This window comes from Rhododendron vialii, chromosome 1a (genome assembly GCF_030253575.1).
Source record: "Rhododendron vialii isolate Sample 1 chromosome 1a, ASM3025357v1".
Lineage (NCBI taxonomy): Eukaryota > Viridiplantae > Streptophyta > Magnoliopsida > Ericales > Ericaceae > Rhododendron > Rhododendron vialii.
In genome coordinates, this window is record NC_080557.1 from 616,006 (window position 1) to 636,961 (window position 20,956).

A 20,956-nucleotide genomic window follows, 5' to 3' on the forward strand; every position below is an offset into this window, starting at 1 on the left:
ATCAATCTTAACAGATCAATGAAAACAATCCTAAAGAGTTTGCATGTTCTTCATGAGATCACAAGTTCGAATCTCATGGAAGTAAAATATCACAAATCGTGGACTACTAGAGAATTTCATCAGTCCTTAACTTCAAGATCTCAAAATCAGTTGAGGTACGAGCAAGCTAGTTCAGACGTCTGATTATTAAAAAAAAAAGCAAGCAAAGAAGACTAGCAATGGGGACTTTAGTAGGCCCAAAAAAGATGACATGGTTGTCCTAGAAGTTGAATTTGAAACCTTTAGAGAAAAAAGTAATCAAATTAATGTTAGAATGTCTTTTTCCATATCTCTCTGTTCCCAGCTAACATAGAAACCCACTAAATTCCCTCTCTACGTATATATATGTGCCCGATCGTCAACGTTCCCCACACTTTCATTCTATTATCCATTGAATTTTACCCGAAACCCACAACGGAAAACCCTTTGATTTAGGTCTTCTTCTCTCCTAATGTTGCCACCAATATTGGGATTGCTTCTGCTGGGGTGTTTGACGGCCGCCGGAGCGTCCGTTGGGAATTACTTCCGGGATTTCGACGTAACGTGGGGACAAGACCATGCAAGGTTCCTTCAACATGGGCAGGCCTTACAATTATTGCTAGATCAGGATTCGGGATCGTGTATCACATCGAAGAAGGAGTATTTGTTTGGAAAGTTCGATATGCAGATCAAGCTTGTTCCTGGACATTCTGCTGGCACGGTTGCTACGTTTTATGTATGTTCGGTTTTTGAATTACTCTATCTATTGCTTGTTTTATCTTAAATTTCTCTATTCATATATGCTCTTCTTTAAAAATACACTTTTTGATAAATATTTTCTATTCTTGGTTCCTAAGTTCCTAAATTTGCAGGGACCGAAACTTGAATGAATGAATTATCAAGCTCTTACAATTATCTGACGAGCTAAATTTTAATTAAGACCCTTAAATATATACTCCACTATTAAACAAATTGAACGGCACTAAATTTTATGGCACTATCTTTTCTGTCTCTATTCACGTGAAAGTAACAAATTTTCCTTTAGATGGGAAAAGTGACTTATTGAGAAAGAGTAATTTAGTAATTTTACATGAATAAAAGACAAAAATTAAAAGAGAGTGTTAATGAATAAAAAGGTAGTGTGAAAATCATTTCTCATGACCTAGACAATTTGAATAGCAGAAATCCTATTGGTACCGACGGTACCCATAGGGAAAATGCACCGACGGCCACCGGACGGCCGTCTCCGGTCACCGGACGGCCGATCCGAGCCGTCCAAAAATTTTAAAAAATAAAACCGAGTGGCCTTACGCGAGAATCAATGGCATCCGAGGTGTGTAGGGTACTTGATCCGAGTACCCCTTTTTCGTGTATATACACGTATATACAAATATACACGAAAAATGGGTGCTCGGATCAAGTACCCTACACACCTCGGATGCCATTGATTCTCGCGTAAGGCCACTCGGTTTTATTTTTTAAAATTTTTGGACGGCTCGGATCGGCCGTCCGGTGACCGGAGACGGCCGTCCGGTGGCCGTCGGTGCATTTTCCCTATGGGTACCGTCGGTACCCATAGCAGTACTCTTTGAATAGCTTTGTTTTCTTTAATTGCATTACTAAGTTGGTTGTGTTTAATTTTATTTTTTTATTTTTTTTTGAAAAAGTTTTATTTTGGGTCAAGCACCGTCATTGTTTACCATGTCGTAGTAGGCTATTATGATAAATTTATCATACGAAGGATTTATCCTCAAATAGGAAGTCGGAGCAACTCTCAGTGTCAACTGACTCCATATTTTCACTTTTTTTCTAAAAACCAGTAACCACAGACACCCACACCCGACCAAACCGATTAACCTAAGCCGCCTAACCCGAACTCCATTTCAGTCGAAACCAACCACCTGTTCGGTCGGACCACACCCGACCAAATCGATTAACTCGAGCCGCCTAACCCGAACTCCATTTCGGTCAAAACCGACCACCTGTTCGGTCGGACTCGGGTCCTCATCTGACCAACTTGACAAAATGTCGGTCGAGTGAAACCCGATGATACCCAACCCGTGAACAGCCCTGGCTACCTCGTATGATGAATTTATCATAGAAAGGATTTATGCTCAAATAGGAGGTCGGAGCAACATGTAATAGCTCTCATTGTCCACTGACTACATATTTTCGATCACTTACTTATAAATTCAAATCCCGGTTTCGTCTGCATATCATTCTTGTCAAGCTCTGGTACCTAAGTCTTTACTCTCTCTTAATTAGCCTCAGGTTTGAAATCTCCTAAGTACTATCATCTCTCATGAGATTAATTATTCCATAAGAGACCTTTTCAGATTTAATCTGGTGTGGCTAGTTGACAGCAGGATTGATTCGTTAGAAGTTAATTAAAGTACGCGTAAACTAACCTTATATCCCGAATATAAAATAAATATATACATACGTGAGAAGCCAGGCAAATTGAGGGGCATAGTAAACCTATCATTGAGTTGGATGATCCTAGTATATCCAAATCATACAGTTGACCTAATATTCAACTGTAACAACCATGATCAACCATCCCCAACTGGGAACCGATAATGAGAGGTGGCCTGCTACATTAATCATTAATCATCCCAAAACGTATCTGACCTTCCAACAAATTAAACCTGTTTATTATAGGAGTATTAATTATTCAAGCAGTGCACGCTGAGAGAAAGAGTGAGTGTCTAGATTAAGCCATTGACTTCGAAAATGAGGTGTAAGATAGAGCTTTGGTCAATTGGGCAACCCCGTTGATTTTCTCCTGCTCCTGTAATTTGTACAAGTATTCGGTTTCAATCGTAAATGGGTCATGTAACACTCCTAGAATACCTTATGGAGTAGTATTTTAATTATGTGATACTTTCAGGTCCCAACCAATCACGTAGCGACAAATTTAATAGGTGGTAATAATTTTGTTGAGTTAGGAGATAAAAAAAAAAAATGACCCACTTGGTGGGTACGTGTTGCAAATACGCTAACTCGTTGGTTTAGGGATCGAATACCATTTTTTCTTGTACAAATTTGTTTCGATCATGTATATATCAATGTCCGATATTTTATGTGAATGACAAACTCAACAAACCCAATAAAACGAATGATTTTAATTATCGTTGTGGGGCCGAGATAGGCTCACAAAAGGCCAAACTGGACCCCAAACTGAATTGTCCAGAACTGGATTGTCCAAAACTGGACATGAGCCTCCCACTATAGAGTGAAGATACGAATAAAACCAACATCTCTCTCTCTTTTCATTAGCTGAAACCAATATAAACACGGGGAAATTTTACAATGCACATTCTTATTTAGATGTGTATGGTATGTACTTCATTGAATTGCTTTCATTGCATAAGAAAGTATAAAATCAATCTTGAAGTCATTACTTTTGTATAGAAAACTATAACTTTTGGAGATAAATTTATCGAATTGACTTTGAATACAATTATCCGTAATTATTCTAATCTTTCTTGATGTTCAGAATTTTTAAACAAATATTGCAAATTTTTATACAAAAATATAATATAGCTAAAGCGATATAATGAGGTGCATAACTGAGGTTACCTGCATAAATAAGGGTGTTTATAGCAGTTCTTTAATCCTCCCAATGAAAATTAAAAAAGACTCAAAAGCTGGCATGATCACAATATATCAATTAATCAATCTTTATAATATCCCTTTCTTGCTTATCTTATTAATTGAAGCATTGGTCAAGCAATTAATACCGGGATTAATCTATGGGTTTTTTTTCACCTATCCAACTGGCTAATAATTAATGTTTGTCCGTTGGCTGATTAATTAAAAAGGGATCTGATCTCTCAACGAACTAATCCCAATCCATGACTAGGAATTAAGACAACCCATGTGATTAAAACTAGAAAACGGATTTGGACTTCAATATCATGACAAGGCCGGCCAGCTCATTAAAAACAATCCTGGAAATTTGTTAGCTTAACTTCCAAAGATTATGCATGCACTTTGCTCGAAATTAAAGGATTCGTTTCAATTGATCACTCAAAAGGTTACCCGCTCTTGAATTTACACAGGGAACACACGTGTCTCGCACGTTTAGGAACACAACATGATATCACTTCATCGCATACGATACTTATTTCAAGGGTTGATATCATGACAATTTTGTCGCTCATGCCTCATGATTTGTCTCTCCGATGAATCTCTCTCTTAATTATGCAGAAGCCGAGTTGGTTTTTAATTTTGGGCAAAATTAGCGTTTGTGGTTCACTAATTTTGGTCGCTAATTGTAATACAACAATCTTTCTCTCAGCAAAAGAGAATTTTTTTATTAATCTTTGAACAAAGGCCTACAAAGATTAAAGGCATCATAGACATAGCGGCATCACTACTGAGGACAAACAACAGTTGTTACATAATATTTCTATTTCTAAAAACTTAAATATATATTTATTTAATTTCTCCCGTATCTCTATTTCGTTAGAATTGTCACTTCGCGTGTCAATATCTGTATTCGTGTCAGCACTTCTTTAGTTTCCAAACTACCTTCCCTAAATATGCTTATTATGATCACCAAAGGAGCCGAAAGTGAAGAATGCTAATTACACTCCACAGCATGTGTTTCGCAGTATAATTTTGTCTCGCATTCATTTCGATTTTCTTTGGTGTTCCTACATTCATTTGCCTGTAGGTCCCCCCCTAAAAATAAAATATCGTGCTAATGGAGCCGAAAGCATGTGTTTCCAAGAGTTATGGTCCCAATTTTGAAGTGGCCTATTTTGCCCCTATGGCCTAAACTCGTTTTCATATATTATAAAATTAATATTCTATATATTCAACACTAGTAAAAATTATTCTTGACATCTATGTGCGTACATACACAAAGTTTCGTAACCTAGTCACAATAGCAAAAACTATTCGTGATATTTATGTGCGCACATAAATACATTCATAACCTGATCAAAATAGTACGTAATTCCTATCATAAAAAGTTCGCAGTAAAGGAATCAAAAAAATACTAAAACAATAAAGTTTCTATTAACGTGTTGACATAATTTAACTACTATATATGTTGGACCAATATAATTCAACCATATAACTATTCGATCAAGTTTCGAGTTTTATTTGTCACACAACTGATCGCAACTTGGATAAAAGATAAAATAAAAGTTAGGCATAAAAGACCCGCTCCATTCTGTTCACATGAACCCAATTAAAAATGAATTCTTATAATTGACCTCAGTTGATTGCAACTCAAGACTTGATTTGATTTGGTTTAGTTTACAATTATACCACAATTTATTCACACCAACTATACAGAAAATGACTTCAATTCACAAGGTGACTTGGACGAAGACAAACGCTAGCATGGAATAATTCATTCTCAACTTGTAAGGACAAAAGTGTCCAAAAACTGACCCTATGAACCAAGGCTAACCTAACCCCATTAATCAGCCGATAATCAATCGTAACAGAGCGAATAACAACTTTTTAGTAGGCCCCCAAAAGCCATTTGTCTTAAAAAGTTGAATTTGAAAGACCCTTTATTACAAGAAAGTAATAAAAAAAAACCGCGTTTATCTTTTTTATATTTTCTCTCCTTAAGAAGATGGAAGTCTGTATTTTCGTTTTGACCACATGGCCTAGCTCTACGTGTTTGAAGATTCTACTTTACAGCTAATATCAAGGACCATCCCGCCCGTTTCTCTTACGCAGTCTCTCCTCTCTCTAGTCTCTACGGTCACTCAATCGGTAATCGGGACAATTTAAGCGCATTTTAACTAATTTTTTCGTCAATTCGAGTTAAAGACGATTCACATCGAGACTATAAAATTTATAAAAAAAAATATTTTTTTTACAATCTGACTACAAGAATCAAACCCTTAATAAATTTTTTTTTTTGGGTCGAGCGGAATAGTAACCCTCTGTAATTATGTAAGTATATAAGGAGCAAACCCACCAACCGACGGAACTAACGCTTCGCTTCACTCTCCTCTCTCTCTCTCCCTGTGTCGCGTAGTCTAGACTGTGATGGAGTATTTTAGAACTACCTTAATAAACGTATTATCTTCGCAATTTCTTTACTCAATCCATCTGTATCCCAGCTGACATTAAAAAAAAGCCCCATTAAATCTCCTCTACCTCTGTGCCACACCTTCATTTTATCCTTCCCCATTCTTCCATTCAAATTCATTTCCACAAAGGAAAAGAACCCTAGTAATAAAAATGCCTTCTTCTTCTCTCCTGATGTTGCTGATACCAACATTGGGATTGCTTCTTCTGTTGGGGTCTGTGACGGCGGCCGGGGGGGCCTTCGACGGGAACTTCTACAAGAATTTCGAGATAGTGTGGGGAGACGGCCGTGCGAGAGTGCTTAATCACGGAAAGGTTTTAACTTTGTCGTTAGATCAGGATTCTGGATCGAGTATCAGATCCAAGAATGAGTATTTGTTTGGGAGGTTCGATATGCAGATCAAGCTTGTCCCTGGAAATTCTGCTGGCACTGTTACTTCGTTTTACGTATGTTTCGGTTTACACTTTATATATTGCTCCCCCCTTTTCTTTTTTTTCCAAATTTTGCTGTTCATTTACAGGATTTTTGTATTGAGATAAAATATTTTCTGGGTACAATTTTTCTTGGTCAAAATTCAAGAAATGGGCTACCTTCAGAATCATAACTTAGCTTTTTTTTGTTTTGGCTGTTCATTTATGCTCTTTTTGCTTTAGAGGTAAAATAATTTTCTGGGTAAAGTTTTTTTTTTTTTTTTTAAAATTCTGTTCATCTATGGGCTTTTTGTATTGAGGTAAATTATTTCCTGGTCAAAATCCAGAAATGGGCTACTTTAGAATCAGAACATCGCTGTTTTTTTTTTCTTTTTGGTTTCTGATGTGACGTGAAGGATTTTTTGAGCAATTTGTTTTTTTGGTCGAAACCCCAAAGAAGCCCTGTTTTTTTTAGTAGAAACTGTTTATGAGAAGTGGATCCCAGCTACAACTGTGCCTGTATTTATTTAGAAAATAGTAGTAGTTTTTAAGGAAAATTATTCCCACTTTTCTTAAAATTGAGTTTTTTTTTCTCCTAAAAAGGTTTTGAAATTCGAGTACCACACTAAATTTTGGTATACTCTGGAAAACCACCAAAATTGGGATCTTAGATCTAGTGCAAGTGGGTGAAATTGGGATGGTGAAACAAGAGTTGAAGTTCATTTGTTCGGCTTTATGTCTCAATCAAGCAAGCGAGTTGTTTTGGATCAAAACCAATAGGCTAACAGACTGATCAAGGCCTTTAGGAGGTCTAGTGTTCGCACCTTAAGGAGTGGAAGTATGATTAAATTCCTTCTCTCCGTTTAAGGTTGCTATTTCGTCCACCTTAGATGGTAGTTGATACACGTGAGATGGAGAATTATGTGTAATCTCTTGCAGGAAAAAGTTGCCTACGCAAAGTTTGTAGTATATACATGGAGAAACTTGATGTTAATCAGTTCTTTTTTACATTGATATCCTAGTTTAAAGCTCCAATGTTGTGGTATGCAAATGTTGGGTCCGGTTGCTAGTGTTGCTGGCACTCCCCTATTTAGAGATGGAGGCGAAAACTGTGCCGAATTCGAGTGTTGCTTTGTTTAGAAACAGAAAAATTAAGAAAGAAACGCATGGTTTGTGCAGAATCTTGGACATTGAAAACAATTACTCCTACCATGTAAAATGTTATGCATTGAAACAAAAGGGTGTTTATTTTGCATCGATGTTCGCCATTGATATTGCGATAACTTATTGGAGGGGGGTTGATTATTGTTTGTGCAGTTATCATCCCTAGGATCGAACCACGATGAAGTTGACTTTGAATTCTTGGGGAATTTGAGTGGTGACCCTTACACTCTTCACACCAATATATTCGCCAATGGAGGCGGAGGAAGAGAGCAGCAGTTCCAGCTGTGGTTCGACCCAACTGCTGATTTCCACACCTATTCCATCATTTGGACACCAAACAGCATCATGTAAGTACCAGTTTTATCCTACCTGTTTGTATTGCTTTTGTCCTGCCACGCACAACCTACACAAAGCTACCCCTTAAAGAAGTTCTGAGAGATGTAGTTATGCAGTTTTACCCTTCACTTATACTGTAAGAGAATCAATTCATGTGACCAAAACTCACACCGGAACACCTTTTTTTTTTTTTTTTGGATGAAGGTCAAGAGGGTAATTTCATTTACCAACTCACCTAGGCAATTGCTAACTAGGGAGAGGCTCAGTGAACCCTTTAAACACACACACCCAAACCCAAACTCCCGATGTGGGAGCCAGCCCAACTGACGTAGGCCCAAAAGCCTCGTCGCGGATCGCAGCACTATGACAAACGGGCCTGCACCAGAGGTCAAACACCACCACAACGGGTAGGCACGACTTAGTTTTTTTTTTATGAAGGTCAAGAGGGTAATTTCACTTACCAACTCACTTAGGCAATTGCTAACTAGGGAGAGGCTCGGTAAACCCTTTAAACACACACACCCAAACCCAAACTCCCGATGCGGGAGCCCACACTGTAACACTGAGGTGGTCAGTATTTGGAAAGAGGTCGCAACTTCTATCCAGGCTTGTAAAAGAAATAAAGAATTGGTACATCGCACTAGGTTCCATCACAATCTTCTGTGGCTGCCGATTTGAGTTCTGTTGATCAGTTCAGTGTTTGGCGGATATCCTATTATCCTATAAGTTGAACACATGGAGTGTCACATCTAACTATGCATAAATTGATACAACTCATACAAGGACAACGATAGATAGTAGTATACAACATAGTGATACATCAGGGCTTCTCCCCCTTGTGTTGTTTGGGCTGAGTCCCTTTATAAAATTGCCTAGTTCCAAAAAAAAAAAAAAAACATAGTGATACATAGTACTGCCTTTCATTACAAGGTTTGTAATTTTTTGCATAAGTGTAATGTGCAAAGAAATCTCTAGAAGTTCTAGCCTCTAGTCCTTTAATTTCAATATAAAAGACCTTCCACTGTGGCTCAGAGTCTTAACACAACGACCTAATCAATGTCATTTTCTGTATACTTTGTCGTGAATCATTTTCTTTCTGCTTTGGGAGTTCATAATTGGGTAACTGGGTAATGCTACAAGAACTTTTTTTTCACATCAGATTTTCTTTTAAATTATGTGGCTTTCTATACATGATTCTGTAGTTTCAGGGAACACACACATCCTGTTGGAACTGTGGCTCATATGTCAAGTATGAGAGGTACCGAGGAGTTCCAAGAATAGGCCTGTTGGATGTCGCCGAGAGAAGCCATGAAAAGTCTGCTAGTGAATGCGGTAGGGCTACGGCTTTGCTCTGTAGGGCTACGGGTGAGACTAGCTGATTGGCCAGAGACGCGCGTAGCTCTACAGCTTTAAGCTGTAGGGCTACCGCAGTAAGTAACGGGTTAGGGTTGGAATAGGTCGAGTAAGCTGTAGGGCTACCGCAGTAAGTAACGGGTTAGGGTTGGAATAGGTCGAGTATTATAAAGGCTCTCTATTGTAAAACCCTAATAACATATACTGTGATAATAAAGAAAAGTAGCCGCTCTTGCTCCCGTGGACGTACCCGGTTTTGGAGAACCACGTATATCTTTGTGTCAATTTCTTTACTGTTTTTATACTCGTGAATCGTGTGCGTGTGTGTTGCGATCCTAACACATCCTTTTGACTAATAACTACACAAAAGCATCGTCACACCATTGTGGTGGAATTTCCTGTATAGAATTGTGTTTGTGGATCATTTCCCTTTGTACTCACCTGCATTTCTTGTCTCTATTTCAGCTTATCCGTAGATGAAACACCCATACGAGAATTCAGAAATCTAGAGAAAGGGGGTGTTCCATATGCGAATAACCAGCCAATGAGGTTATATGCGAGTTTATGGAACGCTGAGTACTGGGCCACAAGGGGTGGCGCAGTCAGAACAAACTGGACCTACGCTCCCTTCACTGCTTCCTACAGGAAATTCGAAGTCGATGCCTGTGTTTGGTCTTCCGGAAAATCTTCTTGCAAATCAAATTCAACCTCATTTGGCTCCACCAGCAGTGATGGTGATGGTGATGGTGCCGGTGATTTTTTGTATACAGAGGAATCAGATTTCTTTGTCCAAGAGAGCATCAAATGGGTACAAACACACTACATGGTATACAACTACTGCACTGATTGGAAAAAGTACCCCCAGGGCATTCCATATGAATGCTTTGTTGCCCAATCCAGGAATAACGGTGTAGTAAACAGTTGATTGTGTCCCCCTGTAATTGATACGAGTCAATTTTTTTGTGTTGGGGGGTGTGCTTGGTGTGTCTGTAATTACTGGAATTATTACGCAAATTAATTATTACCACGCGATGAATTTGTTCTGTCCATTTGCTGTTTAAAAAATAAAAATGAACACACTATTCATGTTCATTGGTTCCCATAAATTGCAACACAAGTCTAAAGACACACAGCTTCACACACACCGTGTGGGCCCAAAGTGATGGTAATTGCTCACATTGGTCCAAGAATCACAAGGTGATTATGCTAATAAGAGGAGATAAAATTGCAAATGGGCCAAAATTCATTGGTTTAAGCAAATTTTCAGGAATGCTATCAGGACACGGGTACGAAACATTGTACTGGGGCAGTGTGTGGGTTTGTGCTGATACTGATACAATGTGTGGATTTAGAGTTTATGGTAAATTCCTCCCTTCAATGTTCCTATATTGTCCGACCTATTCATGCTGTAGGATCAAAAGTTCTTGCATCCAATTTGGAAGCAAGTTATCTGGAAGGGTAATAGATCCTCTTCAGTTATTATTCCAGGCAGTTCAATAAATTTCTCGCAATGCAGTTGACTCCGATTGGTCAGAATTTTATGCAAACCACACTAGCGAGATAACTCCAGCAGCTGCATGGGACACACGCTGAAGTTAAACCGTTCCAATTTGAAAGGGGTCATATGCAAGAATGGAACTTCTAAAAGCCACAGAGGGTTATAGTCGGTCAATCTTTATTCTGCATTGTCCGGAGGCAAATGTTGCCCTCCTACAATCAACAGTGATGCAGCCCTGAAATTGAAAGACTTCCCCTATTGCATTAGTGATACGAGATTGAAAAGTATCCATACTGATGGTTTTGCAAAGAAAATTCATGCTTTATCAGCATTGTGTGCTTGTTTTCTTGATAAGACGAAAAACTTAACAAGCATCAAAATTCAAGTAAACAAGCAAACAATCTTCTTGCCCTACAGAAGATGATTGATCCTCCACAGGAATGTGCTTCCATTATTGATGATATTCATAATATGGCAGTGGAGTCCTCCCTTTCTTAACAGCAACTCTGTAGCCCAATAGGACTTCTTACCTTCCTTTTCAGCCTTTGTATTTTCCTTCTCTGATGCCCTTCTATGGGGTTGTAGGCTCTTGGCAAGTTTCGGTGATACAACAAGAAATGAGAAATATCTTATAAATTAATCAGATTAGATAAACAGCTTACACACGACATACCTAACTTCATTAGAATGTTTCCGTAGAAAGCAGTCTTAGGCATCGAAAAAGTCATCAATTAAACAGTACAAACTAAGGTCCGAAAGCCCATATTTCATACACAAACCAGATGTCGAGATGAATTAAAATCACCATACGGAATTAAATAACAAGGATGTTAAGCTGGAAGAACTTACTGTACAGGGAGGCAACTGTACAAGAAGAAAATCCCCTACTATCTGATACAGAGCCCACAAACTCGAGGAGACTTCAGGAAATAAAGCATTTCCACGTTGTCCAAGAGCTTCATCAACTCAGTGCAAAGAACTACTCATCATCCAACTCTACAAGTTGTGCCCTCCTCTCGGCTGCTTTCTTCCTTATAAAAAATCCCCACCTCATCGCTGCCTTTATTTTAAGCCAACCCACAACGGCTTTGCCAGAACGGTTGCGATCCTCCTCAAACCCAAATGGCGACGGTGACGGCATGTATGAAGGGAAAGAATATCCATCTTCGGGGCCACTAACGGAGGCATGACCTCCCATACTGAAGAGTCTAAGCAAATGCTGCATGTCTTCATTCTCAAGCATCTCATGACTTCTAATGCGAATCTCCTCCTCTGACATGAACTCAGAGGTGGCACCCTTGTCGCGATTATTTGACCATTCATCAAAGGGGTTGATATTGGAGTGATGAACGGATGAGCCAATGGTCTGGAACGACGTTGACAATTGCGAAGGACCAAGTGCTAAGCCCCCCTTGTTATCGAAACTGTTGTTTTGAATTTGGTGAGTAGGGCTGATTTGCTGATCATGCAGTGGGAAGAGACTACTGTCAAACTGGCTACGGGAATTGGAATTGAGAAACTGTGAGGGGTATCTAGTAGCCAGATTGTCATTGTAACCTGAAGCTGGGAATAGGAAATGTGAAAAGATATAATTAATTGCTGTATTACATACTTCCATACATAATGAAAAAGAATTAACAAAAATCACCAGAAAAAGAGTCTGCTTCACGTGACAGTAATTGACGACTTCTGGTGTGTGCGTGTGTCTGGGATGTGAGCAAATATCTGTGGGTGTGGGGATGCGTGCGTGTGTGTGTGAGAGAGAGAGAGAGAGAGAGAATGGTGTATGACTGTATGTGGTGAAAGTTCACAGAACATGTTATCTTTTCCGTACCCATTTTGAACTTGGTAGTATCAAGTGCAGTGAAATCATAATAGATAAACTGGCTAATATTTTCACAAGAATGCTGAGGATTTATCCATCAAACAGGAACAACACGAAACACGAGAAAATTGAGGCTTCAACAACTGATACAAGATTCATGGATAGGACTAAAAGACAATAAGATGAGCCCAACACCTGGACACATACCCGTATAGCAGAAACGAGTACCCAAGTCCACATAAGAAAGTTTAACAGTCTGTCGAACAGTTTGGTACCACCTAGTCATTAACAGCCTAAGAAACTTTTGTTTCTTCATGTTTTCTTTCTGGTAAGGCTATTACTAAGTAGAGTAAACAAAGAAAAAAGGAAAAACAATGAAAGATATTTTCTACATAAAGAGAGCATGCTTACCTCCAATTAGAAGACTTGAATCCATCAGAGTCTGCTCCGAAGGAATTGAACCAGGTAAACGTGGTTGAGTAAGCTGGTTATCCAAAGCATTAGGATAATCAACTGGGCCCATCGGAAGTTCGTTCCGAGATGACCTCTTATTTTGTTTGACACTCAAAAGGGACTTGCCATCATACTCGACAACTTGGTTCCAGTTATCATATGCTTTCTTCACCAGAGTATCAACATCTACCTGCGGCAACAAAATTTTACAGCTTTCCATAAGCATTGCGTTTCTAATTATAAGCTTCTCATTTTCCACCTTCCATTTCCACTTCATCTCATTACGTTAGTTTGAAGAAACACCCTCAATCACACCTCAGCAAATGCACTGGCTCATGATTCACAATGACAAAAGTTCCCATCAAACATTGGGTTTAAAGATGAGTAGTTACTGAAAAGTGGTCAAACATATGATCAATAATACTAACACTGGCGCCAAAAAAAAAAAAGAGCCCTGGTGCACTAAACAATGGCATTATTTGGTTTGAAGAAGCTTATGGGATCAGAAATTTGTTTTAATAGCACAAAAATTGCACCCATATATCACACAAACCTTCTGTGTGTCAGAAAGGGAGTCAGCCGAGAAAAACTGTTCACCAGATATAAGGCCACTAAGCTCGTAAATATTGTTAAAAACAACACCAGCATATCTCGAGTCATCAGGATAATAGACATACAGCTTCCCACCCAAGACGCAAGTCTTTGCATGTTCAATAAGAGCATCCCACATCTTATTTGACATACCACTGCCAAGAATCTATGAACAGAAGAATAAGTCAGTAGATTATTATAAACCAAGGAACTCTTATGCTGAAAACAACACATAAACTTACATTTCGTAGCTTTTGGGAGTCTCTGACAACAAGTCGGAGGAAGTCTTCAACCGAGAAAATACCTGCTTTATTCAGCCTCTTGTGGAATGACCCATCCTTGCCTATCTTTTCCAATCTCCACACTTCATCATTAAATGTAGGCGGGTAGTGCTTCTTGTATACTGTAAATGAAAATCCAAAGTTAACACCAACATACCATGCAACCCACAAAACGAATTTAGACAAAATCGAAAGAAAACTGAACAGCCTACATTCCCCTCTGTGATCCTTAACAGTGAAAGCTTCTGTCTTGGCCTCGCGTATACGCATGCCCTCACAAAAGCCTGTGGCAACCTTAAGGCCAAGCCTGAACTTCCTGCTCCTTATCCAACTTGAGTTATCAGTAAAAGTAAGCTCTCCCAGCGTTCCCACCCCTTCTTTGAGCGTTACTTGGAGGTCACCAGTTAAGAGTGGTCTCTTTCCTTCACGCTCTTTCACAACATGGCTCTCAAATTCTTCTTGGATCCAGCCTTCATCATCTTCATTGTTGAAATCACCTTCGAGCACAACCACATCGAGCTTCACAGAGGATTCATTTCCAGATATTACAACATGCCCTGTATTCACATCAACTAACACAATATGGATTGCAGCACCCTGTTCCCCCTCTACTTTTCCTCCTGTGAATAGGGGGAGAGACAACCTGGACCTAAATTGCAGCTGCAAGTTTCGTCCGTCCGGTCCCTCAATTCTTCTAGGAGAAGACCTATAATACCAAGTGCAATGATGGAAATTCTTGCAAAGAGCAAAAAGTGTAAGGACGAAGAAACGAGAAATACATTAGCAAAAGGTGCACATTACTGCAGGGAAAACCAATTAATGAAGCAACATTAGTTGGCTACGGAATTAGGTGATGACACCGAAGAAATCATATCGAACATATTTCCGCTAATACTTTAGTCTGAGAACCCTTTCTCAGGTATCCTAATGCGACTAACAATTTGTTAAGAAAAATGGAGTCAAAGACGCATAAGGACACGAAAAATACATAGCAATGGAATACCATCAATATGAGAAGCAAATTATCTGCAGTATGCAGACTGGCATTTTGTCAATATTTAAAGATATCTCAGACCTTCCATTAATTCGAGCAGGTCCCAACTTTGCCAAAGCGCGTTCCACTTCCTCACTAACCTGTTTACCACCACTTGCAGTATCAGACATTATAAATCCAATTACATACACATTGCTTAAAATCAAGGTACAGTATTCAGAACTTAACTAGGAAAAGGAGAAAAGAGGGGTGGGGTGAGGGAGAAATGCTGAGATAACCATGCAAGAATTACAGTACATTTAAAAGAGAATAATTATTATCTATAAAGAACCGAGACCCCTAAGTTTGTCCCAGTATCCATGTCGGACATAACACAGACATGCATGCGTGTCTCAAGTCAGACAACTAAGAGGACACACCTTCATCTTTGTCGCTAGTGAATCATGGTTTATCATTATAAGCCGGGCCGGCCGACAGGATTTGGAGGCCCTGGGCGAAATCGGAGGGTGGGGCCCTACATATTTGTAGAATTAAACAACAATAATAGAAACATTTCTTTATATAGCTAATTTCATCTTTATGGAGCACGTTAAGAGCTTTGGTTCAGGCAGCCAAAGTGGATTCTCCTCGACCAGGTTCGAAACTTAACAGCTAAAAGCCATTGGATCTTTTTTGGCAGAAAAACTCTTAAAAAGAAAGAATTGTGCGGGGGTTTCGAACCCAGGCATTCCCTAATAGGCTGACTTTGGCTTACCGCTATGCCAACAGATACACTTCTTTTATAAACACGGACAAATTATATATATACTTATTTAAGAAGGGGGCCCCTATTTTGGGCCAAAACTTGGAGGCCCTAGGCAATAGCCTCTTGGGCCTTGCCCTAGGGCCGGCCCTGATTATCAGGGATCAATGTACTTGTATACAAGCAGTGTCAGGTTTCATTTTTGCTCCAAGGACCTCCGTCTTACATGACTCCTGGCCAGCTTACCGCAACCAGCTTTGCTAAACCATTTTTAGACTGTCTCCTGAAATACATTCTAATCCACTCCCCTTTTCCTGCTAAGTGTCCACAACTTCAAATATGGATAAGAGAATAATTAGTATACAGAGCAATGCATGGCATGTGCAACAATGATGGTTTTAGAGAAATGATAATCATAAGATCCGCTAGCTTTAGTAAGAGTAATCTGAATTAAGAAAGTTACACAACCAGAAGAAGTGCTCCATCTTGCAACTGGAGTCACTAGGTTGACATTCGAAATGAAAGGCATCACAAGCCCAAAGACAAAAAGCAGCTCAAGAGTTCCATGAACCAGACAGAACAAAAACATAAAGGAAAGGTTGTCACTTCCTATTCTTCAGAGACAAGCGTAGAGTTATGTGTTAACTAATGCAACTTACAACTCTTCGAAGAATAGGTTCCAATGACGAGCAAAGCTTCTGTAAACTATCCACCTTCAAAGCCTCCACAATTACACTGCATGAATGAATACTTTTAGAAAAGTGCTCTTTCTTTTCCAAGCTTGACAATAAGCGGAAGAAAACTCTGGTGTACATAGAGTAAATTTACGAAAATATCTAATTCTAAATATGACCTAACAATGGAAAACATTGGCCCCTTTTCCAAGAATGAACAAAGTCTCCCCATAAATCAATTCCAAGCGAAATCGATACTTACGATAGAAAAACCAGCAGACATCACATTCAGGGAAAAGATAACAGCATCAAAATAGCAACATGACATTAAAAAAAGAACCTTGGCAGAAGTATACTGAAATGCAAGCAATGTGAGGAGGAACTGAAAACCACAGAAACTAGCAGGAGGAAGGAAGAAAGAGAAACAAACAGAAATATCTGAAGCACCCACAATAATGCAACGGTCAAACAAAAGAATGATTCAAATATACATTGTTCTTGATATAATCCTCAAATTTTAACCTTCCTTGAAACCACAATTTTGAGGTTTTGAGTGTTTCTGATAGCCTGATAAATTTTATAAACATGACATTGCAGATTTCAAAAGAGATTTTTATTTGCACACAGCTTTGTGGAATTGGAGTCCAACACAAAAACTCCCAAAATTGGAAATTGAGGCCTCTGAATCAAAATCCAAGGCCCACTTCCACAAAAGAAACACCACTATTACAGAATACCCAACTACAATTCAAAGGTACGAGCTTTAGCTAACACAGTCACCGCAAATATAATGGAACTGCAAATTCACTAAACAGCTCAAAAATCAACAAAAGTAACAGAAGAAAGAACACAACAAACGACACCAAATCGACACTAAACAGACCGAACGAACGCGATTTCACCTAGCTAAAGCAGGCCGCTTTCGCTCCGGCTGCTCATCATCGTCGTCGCCGCCGCCGCCATCCAAACTCCGCTTCCCTCTCATCGAGTTCGTCCTCTCCATGTACCTGGTCTGCATTTTGCCCTCACTGTGCAACACCCCCAGAACCTCACAGATCTGCAGCACCAAAAAACCAACAAAACTTCAAAAAAAAACCGAACTTTTACACAAATTTCTCAATACCAACCCCCAAAAACAAGCTTTACACAGATCTACAAACCCAACATTAAAAAAAGCCCTAATTTTGTTTTCTTCCCAATATGCAAAATCAATAGCACAAATCACAACAATTACCCCTAGTGAATCAACTGTGTGCCTCCAAAACTAAATCAGACTCAACAAAATACCCAATTGAGCAACAACCAGACAGTGACAGAAAGTGAAACAAACTGACGCCAGTTGATGAGCTAGCTGGAATTTTGGATAATCAGGATACATGCCAAATATATCTGTAACTATATATGCGTACCTATATATGCGTGAATTGGGTCTACTAGGTTTCTCTCTCTAAGACAGAGAGAGAGAGAGAGAGAGAGAGAGAGAGGCAAGTGAATTTTTGTGCTGAGCTGAGATGGGTCTGGTCTGGTCTGGTCTGACGACTATGTCTATGTAAGAGTAGTGGCAGCTATTGGTTCTCCTCTGTTGATTGGATTGGGTGTGGATCTGCTGTTTGTGGATCTTTCTTGGTTTTCCGCTTCTGGTCGTTGATTTCAATGTGGTTGGCCGAGGCCTTTGGGATCCGGGCCGTTGAATTTGGGAGTTGTGACGGCTTGCGATTGGACTCGCCACGTCACTTTGGATTTTTATCTCTTAGACAATAATGGATCTCACTGTGGTGATGAGCGGGTGGATGGAATTTCCGTGCTGCTCGGCGTACAGCGGACATTTGGCGGATTAGGAGTCAGTGCTATACTATTTGGCTATTTGCTAATGCACAGTGCTGGTGATTTGCTTTGGAGTAATCATGCACCTGTCTTGGGACCAAAAAAAAATTTGAGGGAAGTTTTACTCAGGCGTAAGAGATAATAGGGGACAGGGAGTAATAAGTGAAGAGAAAAACTTATTGAGACCATGATGAGAGAGGTGGTTCTACCTGTGGCGATCCCAAGTGAAGGATGCGGCATTGGTGCTTTAGATCTAATGGTGGGATAAGATGAGAAACTTTTGTGTATCCCGGGGATACCAAGCCCCTTGGTATTCCTTTCGATTCGTTTCTTATTTTTCGGCCATTTTTCGATCACATTTTTGACGATTGACTCCGTTCATTTTGTAGAGTTCGGTGAAAACCTTATACATGCAAAAAATCGCGTTCATCGGACTTTATTTGATTCATGATCGGAACACGTGAAAATCGCAAAAAAACTAAAATTGGGTTTTGATTCAGTGTGTTTTTGAATCCAGTTTTAGTTTTCTTCAATATTCACGTGTGTTGATCATGTATCAAATAAAGTTCAATAAACGCAATTTTTGGTATGAATAAGATTTTCACCAAACTCTACAAAATGACGGATCCGATCATCAAAATGTGATTGAAAAATGCTGAAAAATGAGAAACGGACCGGAGGGGATACCAAAGGGCTTGGTATCCCCGGGATATACAAAGTTTCTCAGGATATGAGCATTCCCATTGTAATAAGCAAATGAGTGTGGATAACCAAATTTAACAACAATGCTTAAAAAATACCCCACATTGTACTAAGCAAAGTTACAAATCTTTTAGCAAATAACCAAATTTCATCCATTCTATAACCAAACTTAAAAACTTTTACCATTAACCAAAACTCAATACCAAACTCAAAACTCAATAACTCAAAAACACCCCACATTGAAATCGTCTAATTTAGTGTGGTCGGATACATGATTGGAACTCGTTTGCGATTGGACAGATTTGCGATTGGACAAATGTGCAGTGTGTATTGTAGGGGTTTTTTTGGTAAGGGATGAAAAAATAACCAATGTGGAGGTAAAGGCTGTTAAGTTTGATTATGAACTAAATGAATAATCAAATGCTGAAGTGGCACATTTTTGTTATTAGTTTTGATTATTACCATTGTGGATGCTCTAATAGTTCACATGCAAGGCTAGTCGAGCATAGCATATCGCCTACTTACGTTTTGTTTGACATCCTCTTTTGTTTATTCGACACCAAAAATGTTATTTTCTTTAAAAACGGACAATAAGTATAATTTTTAAAGAATAGAAGATTCACTTACGGACCTTGTATAGAAAAACTTGTGGTTATTATCATAGTAATTTGACATCGATAATGTTATTTTTCTCCAAAAACATACTAACAATTTTAAGAATAAAATGTTCACTTATAAACTCTATACGGAAAAACTGATACTTTATGGGTATTATCAAAGACCACTGCATCTAGTTGATAGATGATCCCAATGATGCGTCATGGACTGTATGGAATGTCATGGCTAATTGACATTTAGGACAATCCCTGTTTCAATATCTAAATTGATAATGATAAAAACACTTTTTGTGGTTGGATAATTGACATCTCTTGTTCCTTTGTTTGCTAGATTTGGGAAAGGGTGATGTCTAACTTAGGAAGGTCTCTAGGAGCTAAGGTAGCCTCAGTCATTGTCCATGGTAATTGGTGTTGGCCTTGACAATGAACCAAGCCATTAAAGCTCCTATTATTGCTCAAACTCCTCCACCCCTGTTACCAATGCGGCAATGCCTAATCAGGATGACACTGTAGTGTGGCTGCCGGAACTTTTTTTTTTTTGATCCAAGGCTGCCTTACCTTAGTGGTGTGTTTTATTGCACAGGAATGCAAATTAGGATGAAATCTACGAATTAGAGTTGGCATAAAGTGGTCAGTGAGCAAGTCATGTCCTAGATGGTCCATTTTTCTTTGGCTAGGCATTCATCAAAGATTGAATACCAGAGACAGATTAAGGAGTTGGGCAACGCTGAGCTTGCCCACACCAAAGAAAGGCAGCATGAAATGACACCACGGTTTGGCAACCACCACTCGTCGTAATGCATGTCATTGGGGACCATTTTTGAAGGCCTGCTGAGTACGAATGTGAAAGGGAAGCCAATATCTGCCCATGCACTAACTTGCCCACTGAGGTGGTGAGACAGGTGTTGCTTGTGCAGAAATGGTGTGGAAACCAATCAGCATCTATTCTTCAAATGCTCTTATTCTTTACTAGAGCGGCAAAGGTTGTGGGACAGAAATGTGATCCAGGAGATGCCTTGGCAAATGACTAATAATCCAAGAGTGGTTCAACCTGATTTTTGTATAGCTTCTACTGGTGCTGGTTAGCCTGGTTTTGTTACTTTGATTTTGTTGCAAGGTGTTGTTCTCTCTAGACTTTGTGTTCTATCGGTTAGGCATAATAAGAATCTACACTTGCCAAAAAATGTATAAAAAAAAAACTTATAGTTATTGATATCCGTCCAATATTACTACTACTATTTTTCCATCAATCATAGTTCAAATCACATCAGCAGGCATAAAATAGGCCCCACCAATACTGCAAACAACGGGCATCGTGCATTGTTGAACAACTCCTATTCTATGGTATCCCAAACCATATTTGGCTGGATTTATGAAGAGACCAAGGAGAGAGGAAAAATAAAGTTGGGA

The 20,956-nt window shown here is 39.1% G+C and overlaps 2 protein-coding genes across 9 annotated transcripts; one reads left to right on the forward strand and one right to left on the reverse strand.

The window, feature by feature from the left end:
• Positions 1-393: 393 nt before the first annotated feature.
• On the forward strand, positions 394-10,394 carry LOC131335015 (xyloglucan endotransglucosylase protein 7-like). Of its 2 annotated transcripts, none has more exons than XM_058370227.1 (3): positions 394-754; positions 7,810-8,003; positions 9,811-10,394. In XM_058370227.1, the coding sequence occupies exons 1-3, from the start codon at positions 491-493 to the stop codon at positions 10,268-10,270; spliced, it is 918 nt and encodes a 305-aa protein (XP_058226210.1). In that variant the 5' UTR covers positions 394-490; the 3' UTR covers positions 10,271-10,394. The 2 variants fall into 2 exon arrangements, with proteins under 2 accessions (XP_058226210.1, XP_058226209.1); XM_058370226.1 differs by lacking the exon at positions 394-754 and adding an exon at positions 5,983-6,528.
• A 1,157-nt stretch (positions 10,395-11,551) lies between these two features.
• Positions 11,552-17,984, reverse strand: LOC131334939 (calmodulin-binding protein 60 B-like). 7 transcript variants are annotated; one of them, XM_058370224.1, is made up of 9 exons: positions 17,813-17,984; positions 17,306-17,460; positions 16,389-16,464; positions 15,069-15,127; positions 14,206-14,699; positions 13,955-14,115; positions 13,675-13,878; positions 13,080-13,311; positions 11,552-12,400 (listed from the first exon to the last, which is right to left on the reverse strand). In XM_058370224.1, the coding sequence occupies exons 2-9, from the start codon at positions 17,419-17,421 to the stop codon at positions 11,823-11,825; spliced, it is 1,920 nt and encodes a 639-aa protein (XP_058226207.1). In that variant the 5' UTR covers positions 17,422-17,460; positions 17,813-17,984; the 3' UTR covers positions 11,552-11,822. The 7 variants fall into 7 exon arrangements, with proteins under 7 accessions (XP_058226207.1, XP_058226204.1, XP_058226206.1 ...); XM_058370221.1 differs by having other exon boundaries at positions 11,552-12,406; XM_058370223.1 differs by having other exon boundaries at positions 13,080-13,307; positions 13,671-13,878.
• Between the last annotated feature and the right edge of the window lie 2,972 nt (positions 17,985-20,956).